The sequence below is a fragment of the Phyllobates terribilis genome, unplaced genomic scaffold (genome assembly GCF_046119375.1).
Source record: "Phyllobates terribilis strain yellow unplaced genomic scaffold, ASM4611937v1 Scaffold_13__5_contigs__length_258822181, whole genome shotgun sequence".
Classification (NCBI taxonomy): Eukaryota; Metazoa; Chordata; class Amphibia; order Anura; family Dendrobatidae; genus Phyllobates; species Phyllobates terribilis.
Genome location: NW_027362773.1, coordinates 96,808,161 through 96,819,638, shown reverse-complemented (window position 1 = coordinate 96,819,638; position 11,478 = coordinate 96,808,161). Strand labels below are relative to the sequence as shown.

The 11,478-nt window shown below is 45.2% G+C and overlaps 1 protein-coding gene across 2 annotated transcripts in view; it reads left to right on the top strand.

The window, feature by feature from the left end:
- The first annotated feature begins 5,147 nt into the window (after positions 1-5,147).
- Positions 5,148-11,478, top strand: part of PRMT3 (protein arginine methyltransferase 3) — a 178,045-nt gene continuing 171,714 nt past the window's right edge. Inside the window, exons 1-3 of one of the 2 annotated variants that reach the window (XM_073658227.1) lie at positions 5,148-5,307; positions 8,234-8,351; positions 8,431-8,513. In XM_073658227.1, the coding sequence (XP_073514328.1) occupies positions 5,184-5,307; positions 8,234-8,351; positions 8,431-8,513 (325 nt within the window). In that variant the 5' untranslated portion in view covers positions 5,148-5,183. Of the gene's footprint in view, positions 5,308-8,233; positions 8,352-8,430; positions 8,514-10,075; positions 10,164-11,478 lie in introns of those variants that run through there. The other variant, XM_073658228.1, reaches the window with a different exon arrangement.

Below are 11,478 nucleotides of genomic sequence, written 5' to 3'. Positions count from 1 at the left end.
TGATGATTATGACTATTGATTCCTGCTATTTTAGTACTGTTCTTAATGTTTTAATGAAAGACTTGGTGGGGGTTAACCCTGCAAAAAAAAACCACAGATGTGTGAACAGTGCTATAGTTTATAACAGGCACGTTTTCTATACAGGAGCGCGCGGATAGAGGTAAAAAAATTAACAATGGAAAAGGAGTTGGAGCAGGTGCCCCTAATAACACGTAATAGCAAGGCCACCGGAAACCATAGATCTACATGAATATCACCGAACAATTATTGGAATAGACGAAGATCATTATAAGAAGTAGTAACTACAGAATTAAAAAATATTGTTAAGACCCCTCTATGGAAGGGTATTGTCACAGGTTATCCATTGTTCAGAACGGTCCTGGAACAATACATTTTAGAGTTAAAGGGGTATTCCCATCTCCAAGATCCTATCCCAATATGTGGTAGGTGTAGTAATACTATTAGCAAATACCTCCAATTAGAACTGTAATATAGATTTCTGATTTGCTATGGCCCTCTCCTCATGTGCAGGCATTGCAGGACCTTAGGTATCCATGGTTACGACCACTAACAACTAGCTGACTCACTAAATCAGAGGTATCCATGGTTACGACCACTGATATGGTGACAGCTAGTTGTTAGTGGTCGTAACCATGGATACCTAAGGTCTAGAATGCCTGCACATGAGGAAAGAGACATGGCGAATCAGAAGAACTATACTACATTTCTAATTAGAGGTATTTGCTATTATTATTATTATTTATTACACCTACTACAGATTGGGATAGGATATTGGAGATGGGAATACCCCTTTAACTGTTTTTACATAGATTCTTTGAACATATCTGACTACAGAATGAGTTAATAGGGAATTTGTCAGTGAGCTTCTCTTTGGACTTCTCTAAACTAAAAGTTCAACTTTTTGATTTGGTCGTTCGGAGCTAATTGATTGATTTGACTGGCAGCGTGCGATGTGGGGGATGTGCCTGCATCTCATTCTGCAGTTTGCTATGTGCTGTGATACATAGAGGCTGTAGAAGCCAAACTTTTATTAAAACTGAACTACAAAGAACTTTTAGCGAAAAATGGTGATAAATCGTCTCAGAAGGTTGGTGGTAGATAGGATTAAGATCGGGAATGCTGGGATTTATTATTCAGATTATACAATCGCTGGGATACCATAATTCATATAAGGAGATCGCTGAGAGTTGTAATTCACATCTGGCAAACCGGAAGAGAGTCAAAATTTACATCAGGGGATCGTAACAGATCATAGTAGTGCTGGGGGGTTGTAATACATATTGGTAATACAGTGTCGTAATCTACATCAGGGGATCGCTGGGAGTCATAATTCCGATCAAGAGATCACTGCTGGTTGTAATTCACATCATGGGATTGCTAGCGATCATGATGTCACTTAAAGGGCCAGGGCAGGAATTTGCTGATGGATGCAGTCCAGTTCAGTAGATTGCTGCTATCTGATCTGCAGCATCGTTCTCCATCTCTTTTTCTCTTCATCGGCATTAATATGTTTCTCTCTATCACATTTTGTGTCCAAACTCCCAAGCTCTTGGAAACAAATTCTCAGTCCAAAATTGTAGTGTAGTCACTAGTTTTGAGGCTGTGAACACAGAGATACTTGGGACGCTGCACATTCTGTGATGTTGTCAGTAACTAGGAGATATCCGACATCAGATAGAGAAGTGTGATCCGTCACTGCACAGAACACGTCTCCTCCAGTGTCCAGTGGTGGCGGCTTTACACCACTCCATCAGACGGCATTGTGCTTGGTGATGTACGGCTGCATGCAGCTGCTCGGCCATGAAGCTCCCGATGAAGGCGAGAGTATAATATAGAGATTGCTTGGATAGATTAAGGTTGGAGACAATTTTTAAAGGGCTCCTGACATGACGACACTTGCAAAGGTCTTCTTGGCGTCCGTGCCAGGGAGTGGTAGAAGGCTCGGAATATTTTATAGCGTACATGAATTGAGAGAGATTGTAATTGCCCCCTCTCCAAGATATAAAACCATCCTGCTCCTGGGCCTCTGAGGTTTGGTAGAAGTATATTAATCCTTGCAGCTATCATCTATTTTAATGGCAGCATGTAATATTTCATTTTCCCTTATTTACTCCAAATCAGTTAGTTTAAAAGCGTCATCTTACATCCCAATTAGAAATGCATTAGGGTCAAGGTACATGATTGATTCACTTTCTCCGGTGCTTGTTTCTGGCCATCACCTGTGTGCAGCCACACTTCTGAGCAGTTTGTCTTGAGTCATTACAATGGCAGAGTAGAAACCAACTGTACATTATACATTTGTACTGACCCTGTCTTATACAATTGAAAATAAAAAAGTGAAATTGGATTGTAAGCAAATTTATTATTACATTGTTGCAGCTTTTGAATGCATTACTATAAAATAGACGCCAGGGGGCGATCTAACTGCAGGGCAGATGTCATAGTGAGATGTAACCACAAGGGGGCACCTGCCACATGATGAGCTGGAGGTGATTGCTTAAGTCTTCTCCATTGCAGCCGAAGTTATTTTTTATTTTATTTCCCAGTTCATTTCTTTTCTTTATTGGTTCTTTAACGCCATAAACATATGGCTAATTGTCATTTTTGAGCTTTTGTTTATTCCTTCACTTTTTTTCAAAAGCAAAAACTTTATTTTTCTGTCAACATAGTCGTTTGAAGTAGAGATGAGCAAATAAATTTGCATGATCCTGGTCTAGTGGCCACGTCAGTGACCCATGGCCGCTGAATGGTAGCACTGTGAACCCCATTTTACCAACCACCATCCCTGGCACCGCCTTTCTCTGCTCTGAAGTAGTTTAGGAGCGTAGATGTACAATGATGCCATCGCATCATCAAGAAGGAAAAGTCATGGAATGATGGAAATCACCAGATGGAAATGTTACTGATATGCAAATAATGAAAAAATGGAAACAAAATTTACAAAACATCTGGATTTATTTAGTCTGGAGCAGGGGTCCCCAGCCTGCAGATTGGAAACCACATGTGGCTCGCGGTCCCATGAATTATGGTTCACAGGTGTCTGCCAACTCGGTGCATTAGCTCCAGGTCTAGCAAGCAGGTATGAAGAGCACATGAATAGTGAATTTTGTGAGTAGCCCTGCACAGAAGAGCAGATCTGGATGCACATATACTGGTCTGAGGGGTTTAGAGATAATTGTCTACAGTGAAGCATGGCGGGGACTCGGTGATGTCTGCAATGAAGCATGGCGGGGACTCTGTGATGTCTACCGTGAAGCATGGTGGGGACTCGGTGATGTCTACAGTGAAGCATGGCGGGACTCAGTGATGTCTACAGTGAAGCATTGTGGTGGCTCAGTGCAGTCTACAGTGGAGCGAGGTGTGGGCTCCATTATGTCTATAGTGAAGCATGGCGGGGACTCGGTGATGTTTACAGTGAAGCATGGCGGGGACTCGATGTTTACAATGAAGCATGGCGGGGACTCGGTGATGTCTACAGTGAAGCATGGAAGGGGTTCGGTGATGTCTAGAGTGAAGCAAGATGGGGGCTTGAAGATGTCTACATGTTTATGTTGGGGACAGGATGATGCCAACTGTCAGGGGAGGTGCTTGAAGCTGGATGTGACAGTGTGGTAGGAGTGATTGACGGGAGAATACTGAATGGAGGTATAGTGGGAACTCCTGGATCTTGGTATACTGCTTCAGGGTGATTTCTGTGGAAAAGCTTTGACTGTCATTATACCCGTAATGAAGGCTTTGGTTGCCATTACTGTGAGGGTGGCAGGAGCTGGATGTGGCTCGCGACATTCTCTCCGAGCTGAATGTTGCTGAATGAAGGTTATTAATGGTCGTCTGAGGAAGGTTCTGCCGCTGAATGCACTTGGGCAAATCATCAAGATCCTCTGCTGGCAGCTCCTGTGTAATCACTGACCAATGACATCTTATAATGTGCTCGATGGGAGACAAGTCGGGAGACAAGTCTGGAGACGCTGCAGGCAAATGTCAGCATGTTTAGGCCACGCAGACTGTTCATAGTAGCACTAGCAACATGCGGCCTGTGGTTGTAGTGTTTAAAAATGGCTCCTGGGACACTTAAAAGAAATAGCCGCACCACTGGTTCCACCAAACCAGTGTAACGCCGAGCAGTTAGAGACCTAGAATGGAGACTAGAGACTCCAGCTACTGCACATTATCAGAGCCCACCATAATCCTGGGATGAGGACCGGTGAGATGTTGCCCATATTGTCCCCAGACCAATCTGCGAACATAATTGCATCCAAAAGTGGGCCTCATTGCTGAAGAGGACAGACCTCCATTCCCGTCTTGTTCTGCACAATGACTGCCTATGAGAGTGGTGATGTGAGGTCAGTGGAGGCCTTCACGAGGGATTGTCACACCTCTCCTACTCCTGGGATTATGGTGCGGGGTGACATGATGTACGGTGACCCGGCCCTTCTAGGCTTCATTCAAGGTCGCTAACAGCTCATTGTAACATTCATTTGGCGGAAATAGAAATTTGATGTTTTTTTTTTTATGTCGTTTATCTTAACCTTTAATTAGTCGTGAGGCGTTTATTGGGCCCCAAGTGAGTCTATTTTCATCATATTTCCGAAATCATGGAAGGCAGGCAATCGTCCGTTTCAGTAGCTTCCTAGCTCGGACGACTACACGTGCTGCAACGAGGAGCGCGACTGATAGTGGAAGGATTTTGGCGATACTAACTTTTGCTGCCGTTTTATATTTTAGTGGATTGAACATTTCTGAATACTCCATATGCTTTTCTAAAAAAAATTATTTTTAAATACAGAAATCGTTGGTGATTCAAGTATTTTTCTACAATTTTTAAAAACGTCAGTTTTCACTGAACGTTTTAATCTCCATAAGGGACTGACTCTCACGGCTCGGTGTTATATACACTGTGGTACTTCAGTGTGGCAATTTATCAGTTTGAGGTCGAGCTCCACAGGAGCACCAAGATGGCGCCGTACAGCAGGCCCTGGCTGCCATGACAACCCATAGCGTTGCAAAGCGGGGCCTCTGACTGACTGATGCCTGGTGTACACGACCGTTAGTCAGCGCAGTGAGCCCTGAGTGCACGGGGCAGCGCTGTGTGTGCAGAGGTGAATCAGGAGCCCATTACATCAGAATCAGAGCCTCAACCTACAGCAACACCGCCCCATCACATGACCGGTCACACGCCAGTGACGTCATCACATGTCCTTTACAGCGCCTGTCATAACAAATCTGACGCTGGTGGGCGGGGCATCTATTTGCCAGAACCCAAGATGGCGCAGCACAGAGCACCATGTGAGTATCCGGGATGTCACTGTGTTATCGGGGGAGACAGGAGGCTGTGCTGAGACTTGTTGTTCTACAGTACATGGAGATTCAGTAACTAAGGCCACAGCCCCACTATCAGTATTCGGTCAGTATTTTTTCTCAGGAGTGGGAACCAAAACCAGGAGTGGGTGATAAATGCAGAATTGGTGACTTGTTTCTATTATACCTTTTCTCTGATTGTTCCTCACCTGGTTTTGGCTCCCACTCCTGAGAAAAAATACTGACCGAATACTGACCAAATACTGATAGTGGGGCCATGGCCTCTGATATTATATATATATATATATATATATATATATATATATATATACAGTACAGTCCAAAAGTTTGGATACACCTTCTCATTTAAAGATTTTTCTATATTTTCATGACTATGAAAATTGTACATTCACACTGAAGGCATCAAAACTATGAATTAACACATGTGGAATTATATACTTAACAAAAAAGTGTGAAACAACTGAAAATATGTCTTATATTCTAGGTTCTTCAAAGTAGCCACCTTTTGCTTTGATGACTGCTTTGCACACTCTTGGCATTCTCTTGATGAGCTTCAAGAGGTAGTCACCGGAAATGGTCTTCTAACAATCTTGAAGGAGTTCCCAGAGATGCTTAGCACTTGTTGGCCCTTTTGCCTTCACTCTGCGGTCCAGCTCACCCCAAACCATCTCGATTGGGTTCAGGTCTGGTGACTGTGGAGGCCAGGTCATCAGGCGTAGCATCCCATCACTCTCCTTCTTGGTCAGCTAGCCCTTACACAGTCTGGAGGTGTGTTTGGGGTCATTGTCCTGTTGAAAAATAAATGATGGTCCAACTAAACGCAAACCGGATAGAATAGCATGCCGCTGCAAGATGCTGTGGTAGCCATGCTGGTTCAGTATGCCTTCAATTTAGAATAAATCCCCAACAGTGTCAGCAGCAAAGCACCATCACACCTCCTCCTCCATGCTTCACGGTGGGAACCAGGCATGTAGAGTCCATCCGTTCACCTTTTCTGCGTCGCACAAAGACACGGTGGTTGGAACCAAAGATCTCAAATGTGGACTCATCAGACCAAGACACAGATTTCCACTGGTCTAATGTCCATTCCTTGTGTTCTTTAGCCCAAACAAGTCTCTTCTGCTTGTTGCCTGTCCTTAGCAGTGGTTTCCTAGCAGCTATTTTACCATGAAGGCCTGCTGCACAAAGTCTCCTCTTAACAGTTGTTGTAGAGATGTGTCTGCTGCTAGAACTCTGTGTGGCATTGACCTGGTCTCTAATCTGAGCTGCTGTTAACCTGCGATTTCTGAGGCTGGTGACTCGGATAAACTTATCCTCAGAAGCAGAGGTGACTCTTGGTCTTCCTTTCCTGGGGCGGTCCTCATGTGAGCCAATTTCTTTGTAGCGCTTGATGGTTTTTGCAACTACACTTGGGGACACTTTCAACGTTTTCCCAATTATTCGCACTGACTGACCTTCATTTCTTAAAGTAATGATGGCCACTCGTTTTTCTTTACTTAGCTGCTTTTTTCTTGCCATAATACAAATTCTAACCGTCTATTCAGTAGGACTATCAGCTGTGTATCCACCAGACTTCTGCACAACACAACTGATGGTCCCAACCCCATTTATAAGGCAAGAAATCCCACTTATTAAACCTGACAGGGCACACCTATGAAGTGAAAACCATTTCCGGTGACTACCTCTTGAAGCTCATCAAGAGAATGGCAAGAGTGTGCAAAGCAGTCATCAAAGCAAAAGGTGGCTACTTTGAAGAACCTAGAATATAAGACATATATTCGGTTGTTTCACACTTTTTTGTTAAGTATATAATTCCACATGTGTTAATTCATAGTTTTGATGCCTTCAGTGTGAATGTACAATTTTCAAAGTTATGAAAATACAGAAAAATCTTTAAATGAGAAGGTGTGTCCAAACTTTTGGTCTGTACTGTTTATGTGTGTGTGTGCGTGCGTGCGTGCGTGTGTATATATATATATATATATATATATATATATATATATATATATATATATATATATATATATATATATATATATACATACACATATGTTACTGTAAAAGTCAGAAGGCCGGTAAAACCTAGGATTTACCGGTCAATCTGGACATTTACCGAGGCCGTCGGTAAAAGCTCAAAATGAAAAGTAAAATTGGACTTTTACCTGTGAAGTCTTGGTAAATGTTAACATTTACCGTCGAGCGTGGTAAAAGTCAGAAATATCAGGTGTGAAGATGGAACATCTGACTTTAACCAAGCGCAGTTGGTAAATGTGCACATTTACCACGGCTTCTTGGTAAATGTAGCTGAGAAGGGTGTAATAAAAAGTGTAAGCCACCGCGGGAAAGGTGTCTGATTACGCAGATACGGCGAGGAAATGGAGGACACAGTGTTCAAAGTTTTTATAAATGTAATAAGAGTAAATGGGGAAAATATGGTAATAACAATGAACAAAATCTGCTACCCTGTAAGGTATCTGCTACCCTGTAACGTATGTACTTTCTATAAGAGTCAGAATTCTGTGACTCAAAGTTACTTTTACCAACACATGCTGGTAAATGTAAAGATTTACCAATTCGCCCAGGTAAAAGTCCAAAATCGTTCGTTTATATGGAATACATCTGACTTTTACCAACGCTGTTGAGAAATGTTAAGATTTACCAAGACTTCACCGGTAAAAGTCCAATTTTACTTTTCATTTTGAGCTTTTACCGACGGCCTCGGTAAATGTCCAGATTGACCGGTAAATCCTAGGTTTTACCGGCCTTCTGACTTTTACAGTAACATATATATATAGCCGGGGTTGTCTGCGCCCAGGGGAGGTCCGGTCCCGCGCCGGGGTTGTCTGCGCCCAGGGGAGATTTGGCTCCTGATGTATAGTTTCCTGTGTTTCAGGTGTGAATGATATGGAGTTCGATGACCTCCCCAATCTGTCGGACGGTGATGATGGCGCCTGGGATGATGAGGATGATGGGGGTGCTGGTATAGAGGTCCGGTGTCTGTTCTGCGACAGGTACGTACAGTACAGAGGTCGCCTTTGTGTTCCCTCATGCCCGATATTTGGGGAGATCATCGGCTCTTCTTCTCCTCAGGAGACACTCGTCCCCAGAAGAGACCTTCTCCCACTGCCGCTCCCAGCATCAGTTTGACATCCAGCAGATGGTCTCCTTGCATGGTACGTAGCCTGTGCTCCGCTGTTAATGTCCACAAGGGGGCGTCTTTTCTGACAATTTCTGAGAAACCACAGTGATGTGAAACCATTAAACCATAAACTCCTCTACAGCAAATTTGTATTCTGTGCTGTTACAATGTGAATTATAAATACGATTATATAAATTTGGCATTACTTCCTGTAAACACTGCAAAAACGAAACCTCAAAAAACTATAATTTATTAGTTTTTTTTTTTTTATTTTATACATTTTTTTTTTTCTCAATACATAATACTCCTGCGAAAAAAAAAAAAAAACAATTGCTCATATGACTACATCAACAGAAAAATAAGTTTTGGCTCTTTCAAGAGGAGGATTAAAGAAACCTAAACTGCACGGGCAAAAAATGATGGCCTGTTGCGAGGGTATTCCATCATTTTGTGGGGGATGATCCATAGGACCTGCACTGAACCTGTCCCTGGTGTAGTTCTGCATCCCCTCTAGTGTTTTCCCCTTCTAAATAGCCCCTAAGTTGTACAGGGACCTGAATCTAGTCACGTTCCCATGAATCGAGGTACAGCTGGGCTACAACCTCCTCAGTATCAGAATTAGTGAGGGTCCTAGAGGGTGCAGCCCCCAGCGAACAGTGGTAGAAAAATAAAGGGTTTTCTCTATTGCTTCATTTGGGGGGGGGGACACAGGAGACCATGGGTGTATGCTAGTGCCGCTCAGAGGCTGACACTAGGCAGATAAAGCTATCTCCTCCTCAGCAGTGTACACCCACCGACTGGCATGAAGCCATCAGCTTTAGCTTTGTGTCAGTAGGAAGCAGACACGGCTCAGCTTCCAGTCCCTTTTCTACGTTTGGTTTTCTTGTTGTGTTTTTATTAATCTTTTTCCCTTGTTTTTCAGATTCTTCTACTTCAGGGTAACAGGGTGTAACTTTTCACCCTGTCATCCCACCTAAGAGACCGAGAGAACAGTGTGGTCTGATCCACATCGTACCCTCTGGTCTGCGAGGCGGAACCCTACACCATCTCGGGATGACCGTGGTGGACTGTCCTTGCTACCCCCTCCAGCCCTCTCATCCAGCGAGATGGTGACAGGAGGAAGACTGACATTGCTTCTCAGTGACCCCCCACCCCCCCTATCCCAGGGCTTCTGATGCCGTCTTCTGCGCAGTTCTGGACTGGACAGCTGGACAGTCCCGCTGAGTTAGGTCCTGGAAGGCAGACGGACGTAACTCAGCTATCCCTTCACCTGGGGCACCTTGATGATGTCTTCTGGACTGTGAAGTAGTCCGGATCAGGTATCCCTTCCTTCTACAATTTCTTCATGGCTGCGGGGGCTCAAAGACAGGAATCTTCAGGGGGTGTACCTGTTCGGCACACATACCTCTCCCGCCTCAAGCCCTCCCAGAGCATTCCCCCTCTCAAGCTTAGCCCCTGGCTGACCACACCCCACCGTGCACCCCAGCCAATCAGCGTCGCAAGGGCTCCTCCACCCTCTTCTCCTTTCGGAGCGCCCCTTGTTTATTCTTCAGTGTGGGTCCTCTGCATGCTTTTCTCTGGCGCCTTTTCTCTGCCGGCATCTTGGTCATCGCAGCTCCTAACCGTGGCTCCACAATGATACACAGACTTCCTGCGCAAACCGGGGACATCCTCTCAGTACCGGGTAGGCTCTGTCCAGGCTTTTGTTTTCTTTTTGCTCAGGCTCAGCACTCCTCAGCAGCCCACCTCTGACTCCAGGCTATCTCCCTATGCATAATTCCAGGGAGTTTTGCTTCCACTCTACCCCCATTAGCCTTTTCTTCCCCTGTTCTTGCAGGAAAAAATTGCCCACAGGTCAGGTTTCGACCCTCTGCTCTGACTGCAGCCCCACCATGCAGGCCTCACAGATGCCATCTGGGATGAAAGTGCACACCTTCCCCATTAGTGGGCTGCTGTTATATCACAATCAGTGGCGGGCCTTCTTCTCTTCCGGGTTGTGTGGCTCTCTGTAGTCGATAATGCCTGGGTCAGGGAGATTATACCCACTGGTTACAAAATAGAATTTTCTTTTCTCCCTGCTGGCGCTTCTTGGAGTCCCCTTCCTTCCTCCCCCAAGGGTCCTACCCCAAGTTCCTGGTCTCTGTTAGGGTATCTCTTCCCTCCTCCGGGCAGGCGTCATCGTAGCCATCCCAACTTGGGAGCACTTCTCAGGTTTCTATTCATACCTTTTCATGGTCCCAAAGAGGAACGGCTCAGTCCGCCCGATCCTGGTCCTCAAGCTCTTATATTGGCGCTTTTATCTCTGTTACTTCAGAATGGAGTCCATCTGTTCTGTGATTGCCTCTCTGGAACCCGAGGAATTCCTCTGCTCGGTGGACGTTCAAGATGCCGACCTTCAAATTCCAATTTTCGTGGCTCATCAAATGTTTCACGGTCCGGTGTTCCCAATACCAGTTCACAGCTCTTCCTTTCGGTCTAGCCTCAGCGCCCAGTGTTCACGAAGGTCATGGTGACCTTCATGGCCGTTCTACGCCCCAAAGGGATAGTAGTCATTCCCTATCTCAAAGACCTACTGATAAAGGGTCCATCCTACCTGGTCTATGGCAAGAGCCTTCAGATCACTCTCGATAGACTTGCACTCCTAGGCTGGCTCGTCAACACAGAAGTCATCTCTGATCCCGGTCTAGCACCTAGTCTTCTGAGGCATGCTATTCGACACTGCTCACGCCAGGGTCCATCTTCTCGGAGAAAAGATCTCTGCACTCCTCCTTGGAATTCGCTCACTCAGGCATCCTTCACCCTGCCCCCTTCACCTTTGCTTGAGTGTGCTAGGCAAGATGGTTGCCGCAGTGGAAGCCATCCCCTTTGCACAGTTCCACACTCGCCCACCCCTCCCCAGGTGGCCCTCTTGTCAGCTTGGGACAAGAGGATCTCCTCCCTGAACTGTCCCATTCTTCTTCCTCTTCGAGTAAGACAGTCTCCTTCCTGGTGGAGTCTCC